At 36.8% G+C, this 16,558-nt stretch overlaps 2 protein-coding genes across 7 annotated transcripts in view; one reads left to right on the forward strand and one right to left on the reverse strand.

The window, feature by feature from the left end:
- Nucleotides 1-16,558, forward strand: part of LOC129765078 (kinesin-like protein Klp68D) — a 27,975-nt gene continuing 11,417 nt past the window's right edge. For both annotated transcript variants that reach the window (XM_055764928.1, XM_055764929.1), the window contains exons 1-3: nt 1-211; nt 12,216-12,403; nt 12,512-14,183. In XM_055764928.1, coding sequence (XP_055620903.1) covers nt 179-211; nt 12,216-12,403; nt 12,512-14,183 — 1,893 coding nt within the window. In that variant the 5' untranslated portion in view covers nt 1-178. The remainder of the gene's footprint in view (nt 212-12,215; nt 12,404-12,511; nt 14,184-16,558) is intronic.
- Nucleotides 8,542-16,558, reverse strand: part of LOC129765079 (alpha N-terminal protein methyltransferase 1) — a 20,427-nt gene continuing 12,410 nt past the window's right edge. Inside the window, exons 2-3 of one of the 5 annotated variants that reach the window (XR_008741352.1) lie at nt 8,760-9,036; nt 8,544-8,705 (exon numbers count right to left, since the gene is read on the reverse strand). Coding sequence is in view for 3 of the 5 variants with exons in the window: in XM_055764930.1 (XP_055620905.1) it covers nt 16,324-16,406 (83 nt within the window). In the remaining 2 variants the exon portion in view is untranslated. Of the gene's footprint in view, nt 9,037-16,300; nt 16,407-16,558 lie in introns of those variants that run through there. The other 4 variants (XR_008741353.1, XM_055764931.1, XM_055764933.1 and 1 more) reach the window with 4 other exon arrangements.

Genomic DNA, 16,558 nt, shown 5'->3' on the forward strand with positions numbered 1-16,558 from the left:
TCGCTCGCCAGTTGTTGTTTTGCGTTGGAAACCAGCTGAATCGATAATCTAAACAAAAGTTCAAGTCTAGTCATCAAGATGTGCTGCTATCCGTGAAAAGTTGCTGAAAAGTGGAAAAATTTCGGCCCAATATTCGCATTTCCGGTGTCTGATGGTGTAAACGGCACGTAATTCAACCATGAATCGAAGCATCAAGCAAAAGAGCGCCGGAGTAAGTCCAAATTCCAAACAGCCTTGAGACTCCGCCAAGTCTGGGGCAGCAGCGGCGAAAGAAAAATCAAGAGAGAAAAAAAATAGTGTATTTCTATAGATGACGGAGGGGCTGAAATAATTTTCATCGCCAAAACAAACGTCTCTAGTTTAATTGCACAACTTCTTTTTGTTTTTATCTCTCGTTTTGGTATCTGTCCATACCTCCCCATCAGCAAGAGAGCGAGAAAAAAAAGCTGGCTGGTGGTCCATGAAGTTCAATCGATCGGAACCGAGTGTTATGACAATGTTTAATAACGAAAGTGAATCGCTCGTTGCCACCACGCGCAGGTGATTGATGGCCAATTTCTACTCTGTTGGTGAAAAGTGCAGTGCAATGGAAGAGAGTAACTATTATCCGCTGTATCAGAGTATGATTGACAAATTGTTGCACTCTGTAAGGAATACAACAAAATGATTCGAAGTATAGTTGGAATGTCTATCATAAGTGTGAATTTAAAAACTGATTTTCCATCAACCCAGACCACTGTTTTATGGAATGAAGAGAGGCGAAGCAACTGCTCAATAACTATGACTACGTTACGATAGTGACCAACGAACCAATGGACAAAAGTGAAATTAAACATTCATGCTAACAAAAATATTGCTTTCAATCGAAAGTTACCACAAATAAACGATAAAATCATCAGCATCGTTCTGCGCAGTATGCTAAACTCCTTAAATTGAATAATTCATTTTTATGTTTCATATTATTTCGATTTTTCTGGGAACTTTTGGTTATTTTTCTTAAGCTGGGTCGAAAATTTAAAAAATATAATCGACGTCTGACGGAAATTAGTTTAAATCTGTTGTTAATTCAATCGATTGTTGCTTGCACATCAAGCTTGGAGTTTCGTTTCGTTTCTTAGAGACAAGGATTTTGAACATACTTCAATATTTAATATGAAGAAAACATATAAATTAACTTCGAAGAGCCCTTACTCCACTCTCTATGGGCTTCCTAATAATAATAAACACGTTCTAAATCACTTAATGGCTTATCACGGGCGGACGTGACTTTCCTTCCACTGAAGTATTCTCGTCATATTTACTTTTCAACTAAATTCGATTAGCTCAAACTACATGTTTGCATTTACATTCATATGAGGAGTAAGGCTTGGAAGTGACAATTGGCAAAATAGATTACAAATATCTGGTTCGTCTTGATTCATCGATAGGGATGGTAATATTGAAAGGAATTCTTTTTCAAATAAACTCAAACGATATCTCGTTCAAAACATATAATATACTATTTGACAATGATAACAAACACCTCTTCAACGAATATTCAAGGCTTGAAACAGTCGCTCAAAAAAACGCATTAGGCGTCGTGCACAAGTTACGTTACGCTAAAAAGCGGTTCTTGGCCCCCTTCCCACTCCCCCCTATGTAACAATAAGTAACGCAAGACAAATCCCCCTCCCCCTCATGTTACGTAACGCAAACTCAAAGTCGCTTGAAAAATTATCATTACATTTTAGATTTTATTAAATAATGAAAATATCAATGCAGAGAATCTGCCCAGGTCGGAATCAAAAATTATTAGAATGAAGTTTGACAAGTTCATAGAATTTCTAACAAACAGAGAAAGAAAATCAATGCTGTTGGAATTGGTACTTTCAAAACATCTAGTGTTTCGCTGAGAGGAACAGGAACTGGTATAAATTCAGCCATTCCATGTCAAACCAATATAAAGAGACGAATGAACTCTCAGAGTTTAAAGTCTCTTTAATTCAATACCATTACCATTACCAAACTAATATAGTAGTTCTCAGATCTTCGTCAAAAGTGGTAGTTTCGTTCTTTATCGCAAGCTATTAGACTCGTATTTTTTTTATTTTAGGGTGCACATTTTCATTTTAATATCGACTTTTTCCCCTTTTTTCCAAAAATGCTTATAAGCTAGTTATTCTTGGAAAAATGCGAATTTCTAGTTTTTTTTTTTCATTATTGATTGTATTTGTTTTTTTACTGTTTTCATGGTCTCGGGACCAAGGGCGCTATATTTTTTATATTATTTATGGAAAGCTGAGGATTTTTCACATAACATATCTCGAAACTAGGGAGGCGTTTTTTTTTCGTTTTTGGGTTATGATTTTTCAAAGTTACCCGATGGTTTAAAAAATCATTTTCCCTTTTTTCCCAAAAATGACATTTTTCAAAAAATTATTACTTTTGAACTACTGGACCGATTTAGATGATCGACATATCAAATTAAAGCCTACTAGCTAGCCTTTCTTTCCTCCTTGATTGCCATTTAATTGGATTATAGTCACAGACATCCAGTCTGTGACTCATAGAAATATTGAACGAAAACTGAAAACATGTTAACTTTGAACAATCATAACTCAAAAACGAAAAATAACACCTCTCCGGTATTCGGATGTATTATGTGAAAAAACCTCAGCTTTCAGGAAAAAACATAAAAAATATGGCGTTCTTGATCCCGAAACGATGTGAGCTATAGAAAACAAATATAATCAATAATTACGAAAAAAAAAATCCATTTCTATTCAGAGTGTAAAATTTTTTTAGAATAAGCTTACTTTATAACTAGCTTATTGGCTTTAATTTGATATGTCGATCATCTGAATCGGTTCAGTAGATCAAAAGTTATGATTTTTTGTAGTGGAAAAAATGGGAAAAAAATATTTTTCGGACCATCGGTTAGCTTTCAAAAATAATAACTCAAAAACGAAAAAAACGGCTCCTTGGTTTCGAGATATACTATGTGAAAAATTCTCAGTTTTCCAGAAAAGATATAAAAATATATAGCGCCTTTGGTCCCGAGCCCATGAAAACTATAAAAAAAACAAATACAATCAATAATAGCGAAAACATAATTCAAATATTCTGCAGCTGCAGTATTTTTCCAAAAAAGACCAGCTAATTGGCTTTAATTTAATATGTCGTACATCTGAATTGGTACAGTGGTTCAAAAATTATGATTTTAAAAAAAATCATTTTTGGCAAAAATGCGAAAAATGGATTTTTTGGACCACCCTAAAATAGAAATGGTCACCCAATAAAAAAAAATAAAAAAATACGACTCTAAGAACAAAACTACCACTTTTGACAACAATCTGAGAAACACTATATCGGTTTGGCATGGAATGGCTGAATTAATGTTGATTTATACAAAAATAACTGTTCGTTTTCAGAGGTTCGAGACTGAATCGAGCATCGAGATTTGTTACCGCCTCAACAAAAGGGTCGCTTTCTTAGGAATTTAAAAAATACGCTCTCAAATTTAAAGAATATGGGGAAGTAGTCCTAATCCGACCGATGGTCTTGAACCGACCTCCACTTGGATCTCAGAAATGATGCCACCTAGCGAACTTCTAGCAGTGCCAAATTAAAGGTGTCATAACACTGAGGATTTTAACGTATTATGACCATGTTCTTGGTCTGTTTATTCCAGCTTGTTGGTGCCATTCCGTGTTTTCAATGCTTAAAATAGGGAAAGATAGATTTTTTGCCAGTATGGAAAATGAGTTAAATGTTCTTTTAGACGATGAACCATTAGAATACTACATTATTTCGATTGCTTATGATCTGCTCTTCAAGACAAGCTATATAGATTGAATTTACCTCATGCTTGAAGTAGGGTAACGGGCTTACAGCCTATAATCCAATAATAATAAACAAATAAACGGCATACCGTTGATTGAAAAAAAAACGTGGTGGCCCTGAACTAGCTCTCTGTGTTTCCTTCGTAGTTATTTAACACGTTTCCTAATGTGCCTACCATCATTTGGGGGAACGCTTTGCAATTTAGGGGGTCTTATCACGGTCATATTCCCCTATATATTTGACTAATTATATTTGACGACATTCGTGCACGTATGATTTTGGATGCTGTCTGTCGCTGTACTGATGGATCCTGTTTCAGATCAACTCATCTGCGTTGTATTCACATTGAGATGTCTAATCTTATATGTTTGTGTGTGCGGACAGAATAACACATATAATGGTCAGGTTGACCATATTTGGTTTCCATCGGCTTAATAATTTTGAGAAAATTTCAACAGTAACTACTCCTTGTTTCAACGCAGCAGTTCTGTAGTTAAGCTACTTGCAAAAAATATTGTGATGTTCTCACGTGACGAGGAAAATCATTCGGCTGAATATCCTACAAATTGCGCTTCCTCAATTTGGAAGTTTTCGGGTTTAATATATTCGGCTTTACCGGGATATCCATCGATTACTCGGTCGTTCCACAGATCATCTAACGATTTCGCTGCATACTCAAAATGTTTCGCTTCCAGTTTCGGATCCCTTTGTTTTTAGGTTTTTCATCCAAGTGAGATCCATAATTATCATGCGGAAGTATTAGTCCTTTTAACTCCTAGAAAGAAGAGCCTACTGACGTTCAACCCGGTTGAAAGCCATGCGTTCTGGAGCATTTGTAAAAAAGAATATTGCGTCAAGATTCAATTCATCAAAACGATGAATCGTATATCTATGACCTTTTTACAACGAGGGTTCACGTCTGGTCCTCCATCCCCATTAATTATAATTGGCCTTTTGTTTTACACATTATTTTTAATGACATTGCTGCAAAATTAGAGTTGAACTGCAAATTCATTTATGCTGATGATTTGAAAATATTCCGCGTGATCCACTCAGATGAAGACTGTCAACTTTTGCAACATTTGCTGAATGTGTTTGTTGACTGGTACCATCAAAACAAACTGATTATCAGCGTACCAAGAGTCCGTTACAGTTTGATTACTGCATCGACGGTGCTTTGCTTGAAAGGGTTGGAAAAGTTACTGACCTTGGAGTAGTGCTGGATCAGAAATTGAATTTCAACGCTCATTACACCTCAACCATTGGTAAGGCAAACCGACAGCTCGGATTTATTTTAAATATTGCGAAGGGTTTCACTGACCCTTATATTGCGCTTTAGTACGACTAATTCTTGAAACTGCTGCCGTTGTTTGGACTCCAAATGTGTTTTTCTGGAATTTGAAGATTGAGCGTGTACAGCGAAGATTCATCCGGTTGGCCTTGCGGTATCTACCTTGGCACGATCCATTGAATCTTCCTGCCTACCCGGATCGATGCAGACTTTAAACCTGGGTACTCCTGAGAGAAGACACAGAATACAACAGGCGGTTTTCGTATCAAAGCTGTTTAATAGGGAAGTAGATTCTCCTCGGTTACTCTCATTACTGGACCTTCGTGCTGCTCAACGACCTCTCTGACAGCGATCTTTGCTACAGAACAGATTTCATCGTACCTTATTAGGAAACAACGAACCGCTGTCGTCGATGATTCGAACTTTCACATTGGTGGAGGATCTATTTGATTTCGGCGAGACCTCCTTTTCTTCTTCTTGGATGGCACTAACGTTCCCAGTGGAACTTTTGCCTTCTCAACATAGTTATTACTTGCGTCATATTTGTTAACCTAAGTTGAGATTTCTATGTCGGATAACACGCCTTGAATGTATTCTGAAGTGGTAAGCTCCAGAAAACGCGTGATCACAGTGCAAGTCGGAAGAAATTTTTTTGACGAAAAAACCTTCCCTTCTGGTGTGATTTCCTGCAGACCATTACTTCATCATCTCAGATTGTTTCAGTTCGAATGAGGCTATCCGGTCATTGAATAAATCTAAAGATCTCTTAGGCTAATCTTGTATCAATCAATCTCGATTACTTGCAATAAAAGGTGGTTTCCGTTTCAAAAGTGGAGACCCAGGAAAGCGAATCGTTTGATAGGCAATTATACGATGAATTTTAACAATTATTGCATCATAATTCCCACTTGAATCGACAAAACGAGTGAGACACTGGAATTCTCGGACGGTGATTCATTCAATTATGTATTCCAAACATTTCTTTGAGATCGTGGTTAAAGGATTGGACGTAAGTCAGTCATGTTTTTATCCACAAAATGAGTAAACTTTATTAATTCGTTTGTCTTGTCTCCTTTTTGTCAACATTTAACATTCGAATGACAGACGCAAGCCCTGGAAAATAAGGCTCATCGCTACAGCCCCTCAAAATGTTACCCTAGCTAACCTCGAGTGATCATATAAATGATAAATATCTTCTTTTTAGATGGCCCTAATCTTCCTAGAACCTTGGACTTCGTCGTCTCAACGTAATATTACTGACGTCATTCGTATTTTCACTTAGGATGTCTATGCTAAATGATACTTAAGATTTGTTCAGAAAAAGTGCAAACTAAGATATGATTGCACAAAATATAATATTAGTACGGCTCCTTGCTTTGGCGACTGAGAGATATCATACGACCGCCAATGGTTAATCGACTCATAGAACATGTTTTATATTTTGTACCACAACTTTTAATTGTTAAAAAGTTTTACACATTTTTCTTATGAACAATTTATTTTGATAATTTTTTAGTCTGTTTCTGCTCCAATATTCTATTTCTATATTAACCCCTTCGTGTACGATTTTATCTTCAAAAGAGCGAACTAAATGCAAACGCTTGGATGGGTTAAGTATCGAATAATTTCACTACTCTGCTGAGCGTCTTAGCACCTTGTGATATGCAAGCGTACAACGAGAGAGACTCGATTTTGTACGATTTGGCACAATCATTTCACATCGAGTAAGACTCGATGTTGTATGTCAATGGGTTAAGTAGTCTATACATGTATTTTATGATTAAAATGCTTTTAGTTTGGACTAAAGTTTAATAACAGATGAATGAATTCTATGAATATGAATTTCGACATAATTTCATATACAGTAAACATTCACTAACTGGGCGAAAAGGGAAGACCACTTATCGACATTCGCGTTTTAACTGGTCCGGCATGTTAAACGTCAAATAAAATCGAGGGAAACTTCAATGAATTGTTTGATTCGCATTGTTCCTGTAATTGGATAAATAAAAGAATTCCAATGGATGTTTCGCATTGAGTGCGATAACAGGTATGACATATGATTTGAGAAAATTATTTTTCTGTAGTTTCATCAATGTTTTTGTCGTGCGAAAATAATGTCTATTCTCATAACATTTAAAATTACATTCGAATGCCCCTCACAGCAAATCTTCCATTTGAATATGGCGTAGATTGTTTACGAAATTCTGCTTTTTAACTGGTCCAAAGACCAGTTAACGTTCGCCCAGTTAAACAGCAGACCAGTTAAACCAGGACCAGTTAGCGAACGATTACTGTATTCAACCATATGAACATATTTTTTCCTTTATTTATTTAATTAGGCTCAAGTGTATAAAGAGCCATCATCAAGTAGTACATTTTTAAACTATTCGAATGTACTATAACTACATAATCATTAAGTCTAATTAGCTAAAACTACAGAACCACATGAACATAATATATATATATATAAAAATGGAGTGATGTCTGTCTGTCTGATTCTTATAGACTCGGAAACTACTGAACCGATCGACATGAAAATTGGTATGTAGGGGTTTTTGGGGCCGGGGAAGGTTTTCGTGATATTTTGAGACCCCTCCCCCCTCTCTAAGGGGGGGCTGCCATACAAATGAAACACAAATTTCTGCATTACTCGAGAATTAATCAAGCAAATGAAACCAAATTTGGCATGTGGAGGTTTTAGGATGCAATAAATGTTTCTATGGTGATAAGATACTCCTTCCCCCTCTCTTAGAGGGGGCTGCCGTACAAATGAAACACAAATTTTTGCATTACCCGAGAATTAATCAAGCAAATTAAACCAAATTAGGCATATGGAAATTTTAGGGTGCAATGAATGTTTCTATGGTGGTTAGATACCCCTCCCCCCTCTCTTAGGGGTGGCTGCCATACAAATAAAACACAAATTTCTGCATTACTCGAGAATTAATCAAGTAAATGGGCGGGACGAAGTTTGCCGGGTTAGCCAGTATCTATATATATATATATATATATATATATATATATATATATATATATATATATATATATATATATATATATATATATATATATATATATATATATATATATATATATATATATATATATATATATATATATATATATATAAAAAATCTCGTGTCACGATGTTCGTGGTCGAACTCCTTCGAAACGGCTCGACCGATTTTTATGAAATTATGCTCAAAAAACGTAGTAGAGATGAGAATAGGTCGTAAACTATATATGGTACCGCTAGGATACCGTTCACCGTATGTTCAATATCGAATAGGGTGGCCCTATGCAGAAAAAAAAAAGATTTTTCTGAATATTTTTTTGTATTTTTTCTTCCTAAAATTGTTATAAAAATACATGTAACCTTCAATTTTTCACTGTCATCACATATTTTTAATAGCGATTTCAGTATTTTGGTATAAACCATGTCCAAATAATTGACCCGTAGTTTTCCAAACAGAACAAATATATATTTACGTTGTTCAATGGCAGATGGCTACGTCCGCTTCATCGAACTATCATTCACACATGCTCCAGTAACATCAGTTCGGCTAAAACCAGGTGCATTGTCGGCGAACTGGAATCCTTTTTGAATGAGCACAATCAATTATTTAAATTATTCATATCATACATGCTTGGATTCCAAGGTGACAACCAATCATCAATTCTGATAAAACAACTGGAGAACAAGTGTGTAGATGCGCGTGTTGTTGAAGACTTTGCTGGAATCCTGGTAGAAGACTGCACAGCGACTCGAGTAATCGTGATTCGAAGAAGAAACAATAATCTGGAGTTCGTCGTTGTCACACATCTTCTTCTTCAATGATACGAACGTTCCTAAAGTTCCTTACGTTCGCCGTCTGATCGTAGAATTATTACTGCAAATGGGGAAAATCTTGAACGAGAATCTGATAATGATTTCATATTATGAATAAATTTTTTGCAGAAATGCAAGGAGATTTATATAAAAATAGATAAGTTAGCGTCAGGACTATGTCCCTATAGTATGTAAACAACATCGAGTAATAATTTCCATTCAATTTTCAACAATTTAGAATTATTTTCGAGTCTGCTAATGATGGATTATGAGTGACTGTACGATACTGTTACCACAAACATGATTCATGGCCCGATGTTGATCTAAAACTTTAATCGCCTTGATGAAAAACGTACAAAGCGTTTTCCCAAAGATTTCACCAAGGGCACGAACGCAAGCATAGGCGGATGATATATCAACGAAGAAGTACTGATAATGGCGGACAACCATTCACAAATATCAACAACACAGCATTGACACCACACTCGCCTCAGCTGAGCAAAACATTCAATGCTCATACTAATGTTGAGTTCTGCAAATCGATGAAGAGCAATAAATACAATTGCAAGTCCGTGAACAAATGAAGCAATATGGCTGTGTTTCAAATTCAGAATACCGATGTGAATTCTCCTCGATGAAATGACAACGCCGGAATAATGCGCTACCATATTCGTCGGTACATCACCTCCAATGAAGTTGTCTGGCGTATCTTTGGTTTTCCAATTTATAAACGGGTTCTAACAGTTATAAATTTAGCCGTCCATCTTGAAAACAGCAAACGTATATTTTTTTTACCAAATAATGTTTATGGCAAAACAACGTTTGCCGGGTCAGCTAGTCATAATATAAAATGAACATGAAATAGATTCTGTTGCTGAACAAAAATATTTGTTTTAAGCAAAATGAATATTTCAGTTCACTAGAGCAGTTTACTTATATATTTCATGTGCGGAAAAATGTGAAATTGTCGGATTTTAAAATCTGTGCTACAAATTGAAAAATCATATAAGGGGTGGTAGGGGGTAAGAAAATGTCCACGCTTGTCCACGGAGAGGGGGGAGGGGGTACAGACTTAATCCACGTGGACAGGAAGAACAAATATATCTTTTAAATACAATCACCTATAGATTCAAAACTAAAAAAAATCTGTTACATTTTGAAGAATTTTAAATTGAGCCGTCTGAGAGTGCAGCCCAGTCAAACGTTCATATTTTTTTCTCATATCATTGAACTTTTGCTAAATTCTAAAAATATCTCATCTCATGTAAACTTTCATAGTTACGGAGTATGCATAGACGCCCATAACCCAAAACTATAAAAATTAAACGATTCCAAGCGATTGAGATTGAGATTTCATGGTATGCGTAAATAATTTTTCATGAGATATATATTCATGAGTTTTATATCGAGAATAGTTAGTCCAAAATGCATGATATTGTTTTTATCAACCAAATTGAAGCTACCGTTTTGTCTCAAATTTCGAAATTCTGATTTTTGGCTCAAAACTGAATTTATTGAACATCAATGTTATGTTGATACCTATAAATGTTGTTATAGAGAAAGGTTTACCCTAAAGAATATCGGGGTTTTGATTATTCAATTATTCATAGCATTGATGTTTAGTAAATTTAATTTCAAAATGAAGTGTTCGGAATATAAGTCAAAATGGTACAGCGTTCCGAAATCACTTAAAAATTTCGATTTTTCGTCAATTTTTTGTTAAATGTAGATCTATAGATATCAGTGCATGCTTCCTTGAAATTATTTTTCATTAATAAAATACAATTTATGTCTGAAATATTGTTTTGTTCGTTGGTGTGCACTCGAAAAGTTCGGCACTGATGGAGCTCATATTATGACAAAATATACAACACTCTTTAAGGATTGTTTTTGCTACTGCCAACACCTCAGGATGTTTTATGATTTCCAGATGGAATAAGCACACTCCTGAAATAAAGCTGTGAACGTAAATGTACTTTCTAGTATTGAATATGTATTCTAAGTGATAGTAAAATATTTTTTGAAAGTGTTAAAAAAATCGTGAACTAAAATTGTATCTGATGATTTTAAATTCATTTATTTTTATTCGATTGGTGTTACTCAAAATCAATCTTTGGAATTGTGTGGTTTAAATTCGGATACGGATTGTTCAACTGTATTTTGCACGTTTCCGTGTTGGGAAACCAGATAGACTTTACAACAAAGTATTTCAAGTATCTAAAATTCAACTCATACGAAACATATGCTTTGTTTTGCTAATCATTTCTCTGCCATAAAACCTCAATGTGCCACAGCAAAGCGTGAAAGTGTACAGCTAGTAAAATTGAAACAAGAAAACTTGAATAGAATTAAAACATAATTTATGCGCATTTCAGTTATTTCATCAGTTATTCTAGTAAAATAAAAAAAAAAAGGTCCACGTGGACAAGAGGGGGAGGGGTATGAAAATGTCCAGGCTTGTCCAAGGAGAGGGAGGGGGGTAGTCTAAAATCGTACTTTTTCTGTCCACGTGGTATGTGGACAGCCTTCTTCTTCTTGGATGGCACCAACGTTCCCAGTGGAACTTTTGCCTTCTCAACATAGGTATTATTTGCGTCATTTTTGTTAGTAGTACCTAGTTGAGATTTCTATGCCGGATAACACGCCTCGAATGTATTCTGGAGTGGCAAGCACTAGAATACGCGTGATCACAGTGCAAGTCGGAAGAAATTGCTTTAACGAAAAATCCCCCGGCCAGAACGGGAATCGAACCCGAACCCCCGGCATGATAATGTGGGACGCTAACCACTCGGCCACGGGAGCACAAGGGCCCATAAACAGATTAATCTCCAAACCAGGCTTCCCTGGTTCGTTCAACTGATTCGGCAAAGAAATTTTACGGTGTCGACATATGTGGCGACATTGGTGTTTGTATGACAAATTACAATCTCTATCAGATTGGCAGGCCTGAAGGCAGTTTTAAATCGTTGTTGATCGAGTTTCGGTTGACCCGTGTGCGGACGCCCCAAGAATTACTTCACAATATTTGACAAAGCAGTAATGTAATCAGTAACATTTTCTATAGATGTCATATGGTTTGATAGACTCCACCGCAAGACCAATCCAGCCAGCCTCTTTGTAGTTCTTGAACTGATCGACAGCTTGCTTAATTTCATCCATTAGAGGAATTAGTATGTCCTCGAGATTTTAAGTATCTGCAACAAATGAAATCATGAATCGACATGAACGTTGTTTTTTTTTCATTACTTTTCAAACGTGTTCATTTCCCAGGGCGCGAAGAACGAGTGCGTACAGGTTGTAGTTCGCTGTCGCCCACTCAACAACAAGGAACAGACTGGTAACTTTCAGACTGTGGTAGACGTTTATCCTAGCCGTGGAGTGATCGAGATACTGAATTGCAATGAGGCCTCGCGGGAGAACAAGAAGATGTTCACGTACGATGCGGTGTACGATTGGGCGTAAGTATTCTTAAACAGATCAACCGATAGATCAACCGATAGTATTCTTAAACAGATCAACCAGATAGATACAATCGAATTCTCACCACGGATTGTCACACATTCCAGGTCCACCCAGCAGCAGTTGTACGATGAAGTCGTCCGTCCGCTGGTCTACTCCGTACTGGAGGGATTTAATGGGTGCGTCTTTGCGTACGGTCAAACTGGAACGGGCAAGACGCACACCATGGAAGGCATCAAAAGCGATGTTGACCAGAAAGGTATCATCCCAAGGGCGTTCGAACAGATTTGGGCCCACATCAATCGAACCCAGAACATGAACTTCCTGGTGGCCGTTTCGTACCTGGAGATTTACATGGAGGAACTGCGGGATCTGCTGAAACCAAACTCGACGACGCCGTTGGAATTGCGCGAACGAGAGGGAGGCATCGTAGTGCCGAATCTACACTCGGTGCTGTGCAAGAGCGTCGACGATATGTTGAATGTGATGTACATGGGCAACAAGAACCGAACCGTTGGTTTCACCAACATGAACGAGCACAGCTCCCGATCGCATGCAATTTTCCTGATAAAGATCGAAATGTGCGAAGTGGGTTCGACTCTAGTCAAGGTAGGAAAGTTGAACCTAATCGATCTGGCCGGTAGTGAGCGTCAATCGAAAACTGGTGCTACGGCGGAACGCTTGAAGGAGGCTAGTAAAATTAATCGAGCTTTATCCTCGCTCGGAAACGTGATTTCAGCCCTGGCGGAGAAATCTCCCCACGTTCCATATCGAGATTCCAAGTTGACCCGCCTGCTGCAAGATTCTCTTGGAGGAAACTCCAAGACCATCATGATTGCTAATATCAGTCCTTCGGAGTACAATTATAATGAAACTCTTACTACGCTACGGTATGCCAACCGGGCCAAGACGATCGAGAACAAGCCGGTGATGAACGAAGATCCACAGGACACGAAACTGCGCGAGTATCAGGAGGAAATCGCCCGTCTCCGGTTGCTCATCTCCGAACGCAGGCATAAGGGAAAGAAAATGCGGAAGAAGCAATTCTCTGGATCGGAAGAAGAAAATGAAGATGAACAAGAGGAAGAAGAGGAGGAAGAGGAAGATGAGAAAGATAACAAGCAAGAGTTTGAAGAACTGGATGCAAAGGCTCAAGAGGCATTGATGAAGGAACGTGAGGTGACGAATACCCTGGCATCCAAACTGAAGGAACTGGAAGGTCAATTAGTTAAGGGTGGTAAAAACATTCTCGACACATATACCGAACGACAGATGGAGTTGGAGAAGCGGATGGCTGAAATCACTGAGCGCAAAAAGCGAGAGATTGAGATGCAGCAACAGTTAGAGCTCCAAGAGGAATCCACCATGGAAATCCGAGAAACATTCACTTCTCTTCAGCAGGAGGTCGAACTGAAGACGCGAAAGTTGAAGAAATGCTACACCAAATGTATGGCACTCAAGCAGGAGCTGCAGGATACCCGGGACGAGCATAATCGGGACCGCCGGGAGCTCGAAATGACACAGAACGAGCTGATCAAAGAATTGAAGCGCTTACTGCTTGTTATTGACAATTTTGTTCCAGCCGAGGTTAAATCGCGACTATACACTCAGGCCAAATATGACGATGAGACGGAGGAATGGTTCCTTAACAGCAACATGATTCTAAGCAATCATCAAATGATGACACGACCGGTAGCGGATCCGAACCGGAGACGCCCAATGTCCGAGTACGCATTACATATGGCTAAGTCCAGCAAACCGGAAGCGATACGATATAGAGTATGTATTTATCTGCGGAATGGCGATACGAGGCATTCCACCAATCAACACGAAAACATTTTAATTTCATTTTTTTTATTTAGCTGAAACTTTGTCAACTTGTTCGGCACTTGGTACGATGCCATTTCACGATATTAGTTTTTTGAATACAAGCAAGACTAATTTTTGAAAATACAACAATAATGTTCACAAGTCGGAAACCGCAAAAAGAAAGCTGTTGTCACGTTACAAAAGTATTGGGCTGGCAACAAGCGAATTCAACTGTAAAATTTCTCCAACTGGAGATTCTTGTTGCAAATTTTCTTAATTTCATTTTAACATCGTTTACTATCTGGAAATCGTGTGATTTAACATGAAAACGATAAAAAAACCAATGAATATTTTGAAACTTCAGGACAATACCTAAAGTGTTACATAAAAATTCGAACAATTCGGACAAAAACGGCGGCCATTTTTGTTGAAAATTATATATTTTTCATGAAAAATCTCTAAATAGCGATTTTTTAAAAATTGAAAAATGAGATCTCAAAAAACTGTTATTTAACGCTTTAGATCATTCATTTTCACATGCTGATAAAAAATTTCAGCCAAATCGGTCGAGTAGATCCTGAGATATCGATACCACCAGTTGAAATAACATGGTTTCGAGAAAAACGCGTTTTAAAATTCGTACATCAATACAGTAAACATTCACTAACTGGGCGAAAAGGGAAGACCACTTATCGACATTCGCATTTTAACTGGTCCGGCATGTTAAACGTCAAATAAAATCGAGGGAAACTTCAATGAATTGTTTGATTCGCTTAGTTCCTGTAATTGGATAAATAAAAGGATTCCAATGGAAGTTTCGCATTGAGTGCGACAACAGGTATGACATATGATTTGAGAAAATTGTTTTTCTGTAGTTTAATCAATGTTTTTGTCGTGCGAAAATAATGTCAACTTTCATAACATTTAAAATTACATTCGAATGCCCCTCACAGCAAATCTTCCATTTGAATATGGCGTCGATTGTTTACGAAATTGTGCTTTTTAACTGGTCCAAGGACCAGTTAACGTTCGCCCAGTTAAATAGCAGACCAGTTAAACCAGGACCAGTTAGCGAACGATTACTGTACTATATCCCTTGAGTTGACTTCATTCTTTTGGTTGTAACTTTCTAACGAAATCAAATATCGAAAAATCCTTTTAGGACAGCATTTCTGAGGGCATAAGCTTCCCATAAATGCAAAAAACAAAAATTAATTTTTTTCGATTTTCCAGACCGGGGTCCCCCCTTAATGCAAAACGTAACGTTGTTTTAAACATTTATGCTGAATTTTGCTCATTGAATATACCCACCATTTTGACAACGGGTAACGTGACGTTTAATAGAAGACGCCAAAGTCATCATTAATTGTGTCACGACCACGAGCAGAATGATTATTCATATACGCGATTCATATACATTTCTATGCATATATCACATTTAATATAATGGTATTTTTCCTGAAATAAACAATTGGATAACTATTGTTGGAGATTGCCAACAGATCCACGGATCGGGGTGTTCCAAAATAATAATACCGCAATAAAACAACCGAAAACTGATGTTTTATGTTCTGCGAGGAATTATTATTTTCCTGAAAATTGTATGTTACATTAATTCATATTTCAAAAGCTTGCATGAAACCTATTCTAGTTTTTTCGACTTACGTTTAGTCCCTTCTTCGAATTATAGATGATTCGAGTTAGTTGCACTCGCAAACTATCTTGCTCTATTCGTACTTCCTGTTCTTATTATAAATTACAGCATGACTATTTATAAATAATTATAAGTTTTACCTTTTAACTACTTTTAAGTCCAATTAAGGATAGGTTCAAATACTGATAGTTTTTATCGTTTTTGTAAATTCTTAACAAATGGAAATTAATAATAATAATTCAATGTCCTGTCCTGCCTGTATAAATAATTTTCGAATTGATTTTAATTACTTTTTATATAGCACAGTAGCGTAGTAAACAGTCTGATTCGGTTTTAATTTCAATTCACGAGGCTTACTTGTTCGTATTTCCGTACGAGATGAAGTTTATATAACCTTGCATACAAATCATTCGTTTTCACCGTGAAGTGAAGTTCGTGATCAGACCCGGAATTCTTTCAGGAGCATGATAGATCGGCAATCAAACTGTTCTTATCAATTGTTGTACAAACTCTATTTTGGATGATTCTTCTTCTCTTACCTAAATAATTTTACAAAATATAAAATTCCGTTAGGTACAATTATATGTCGGTTGAATGAATTGAAAATAAAGTTACTGCAAGAACAATCAATATAGCAAACTTGAGCAAAATCGTGCAGATTAGCCGATAGTTTACAATACACTGTTAAAAA

Source organism: Toxorhynchites rutilus, chromosome 2, assembly GCF_029784135.1.
Source record: "Toxorhynchites rutilus septentrionalis strain SRP chromosome 2, ASM2978413v1, whole genome shotgun sequence".
Taxonomy (NCBI): Eukaryota; Metazoa; Arthropoda; class Insecta; order Diptera; family Culicidae; genus Toxorhynchites; species Toxorhynchites rutilus.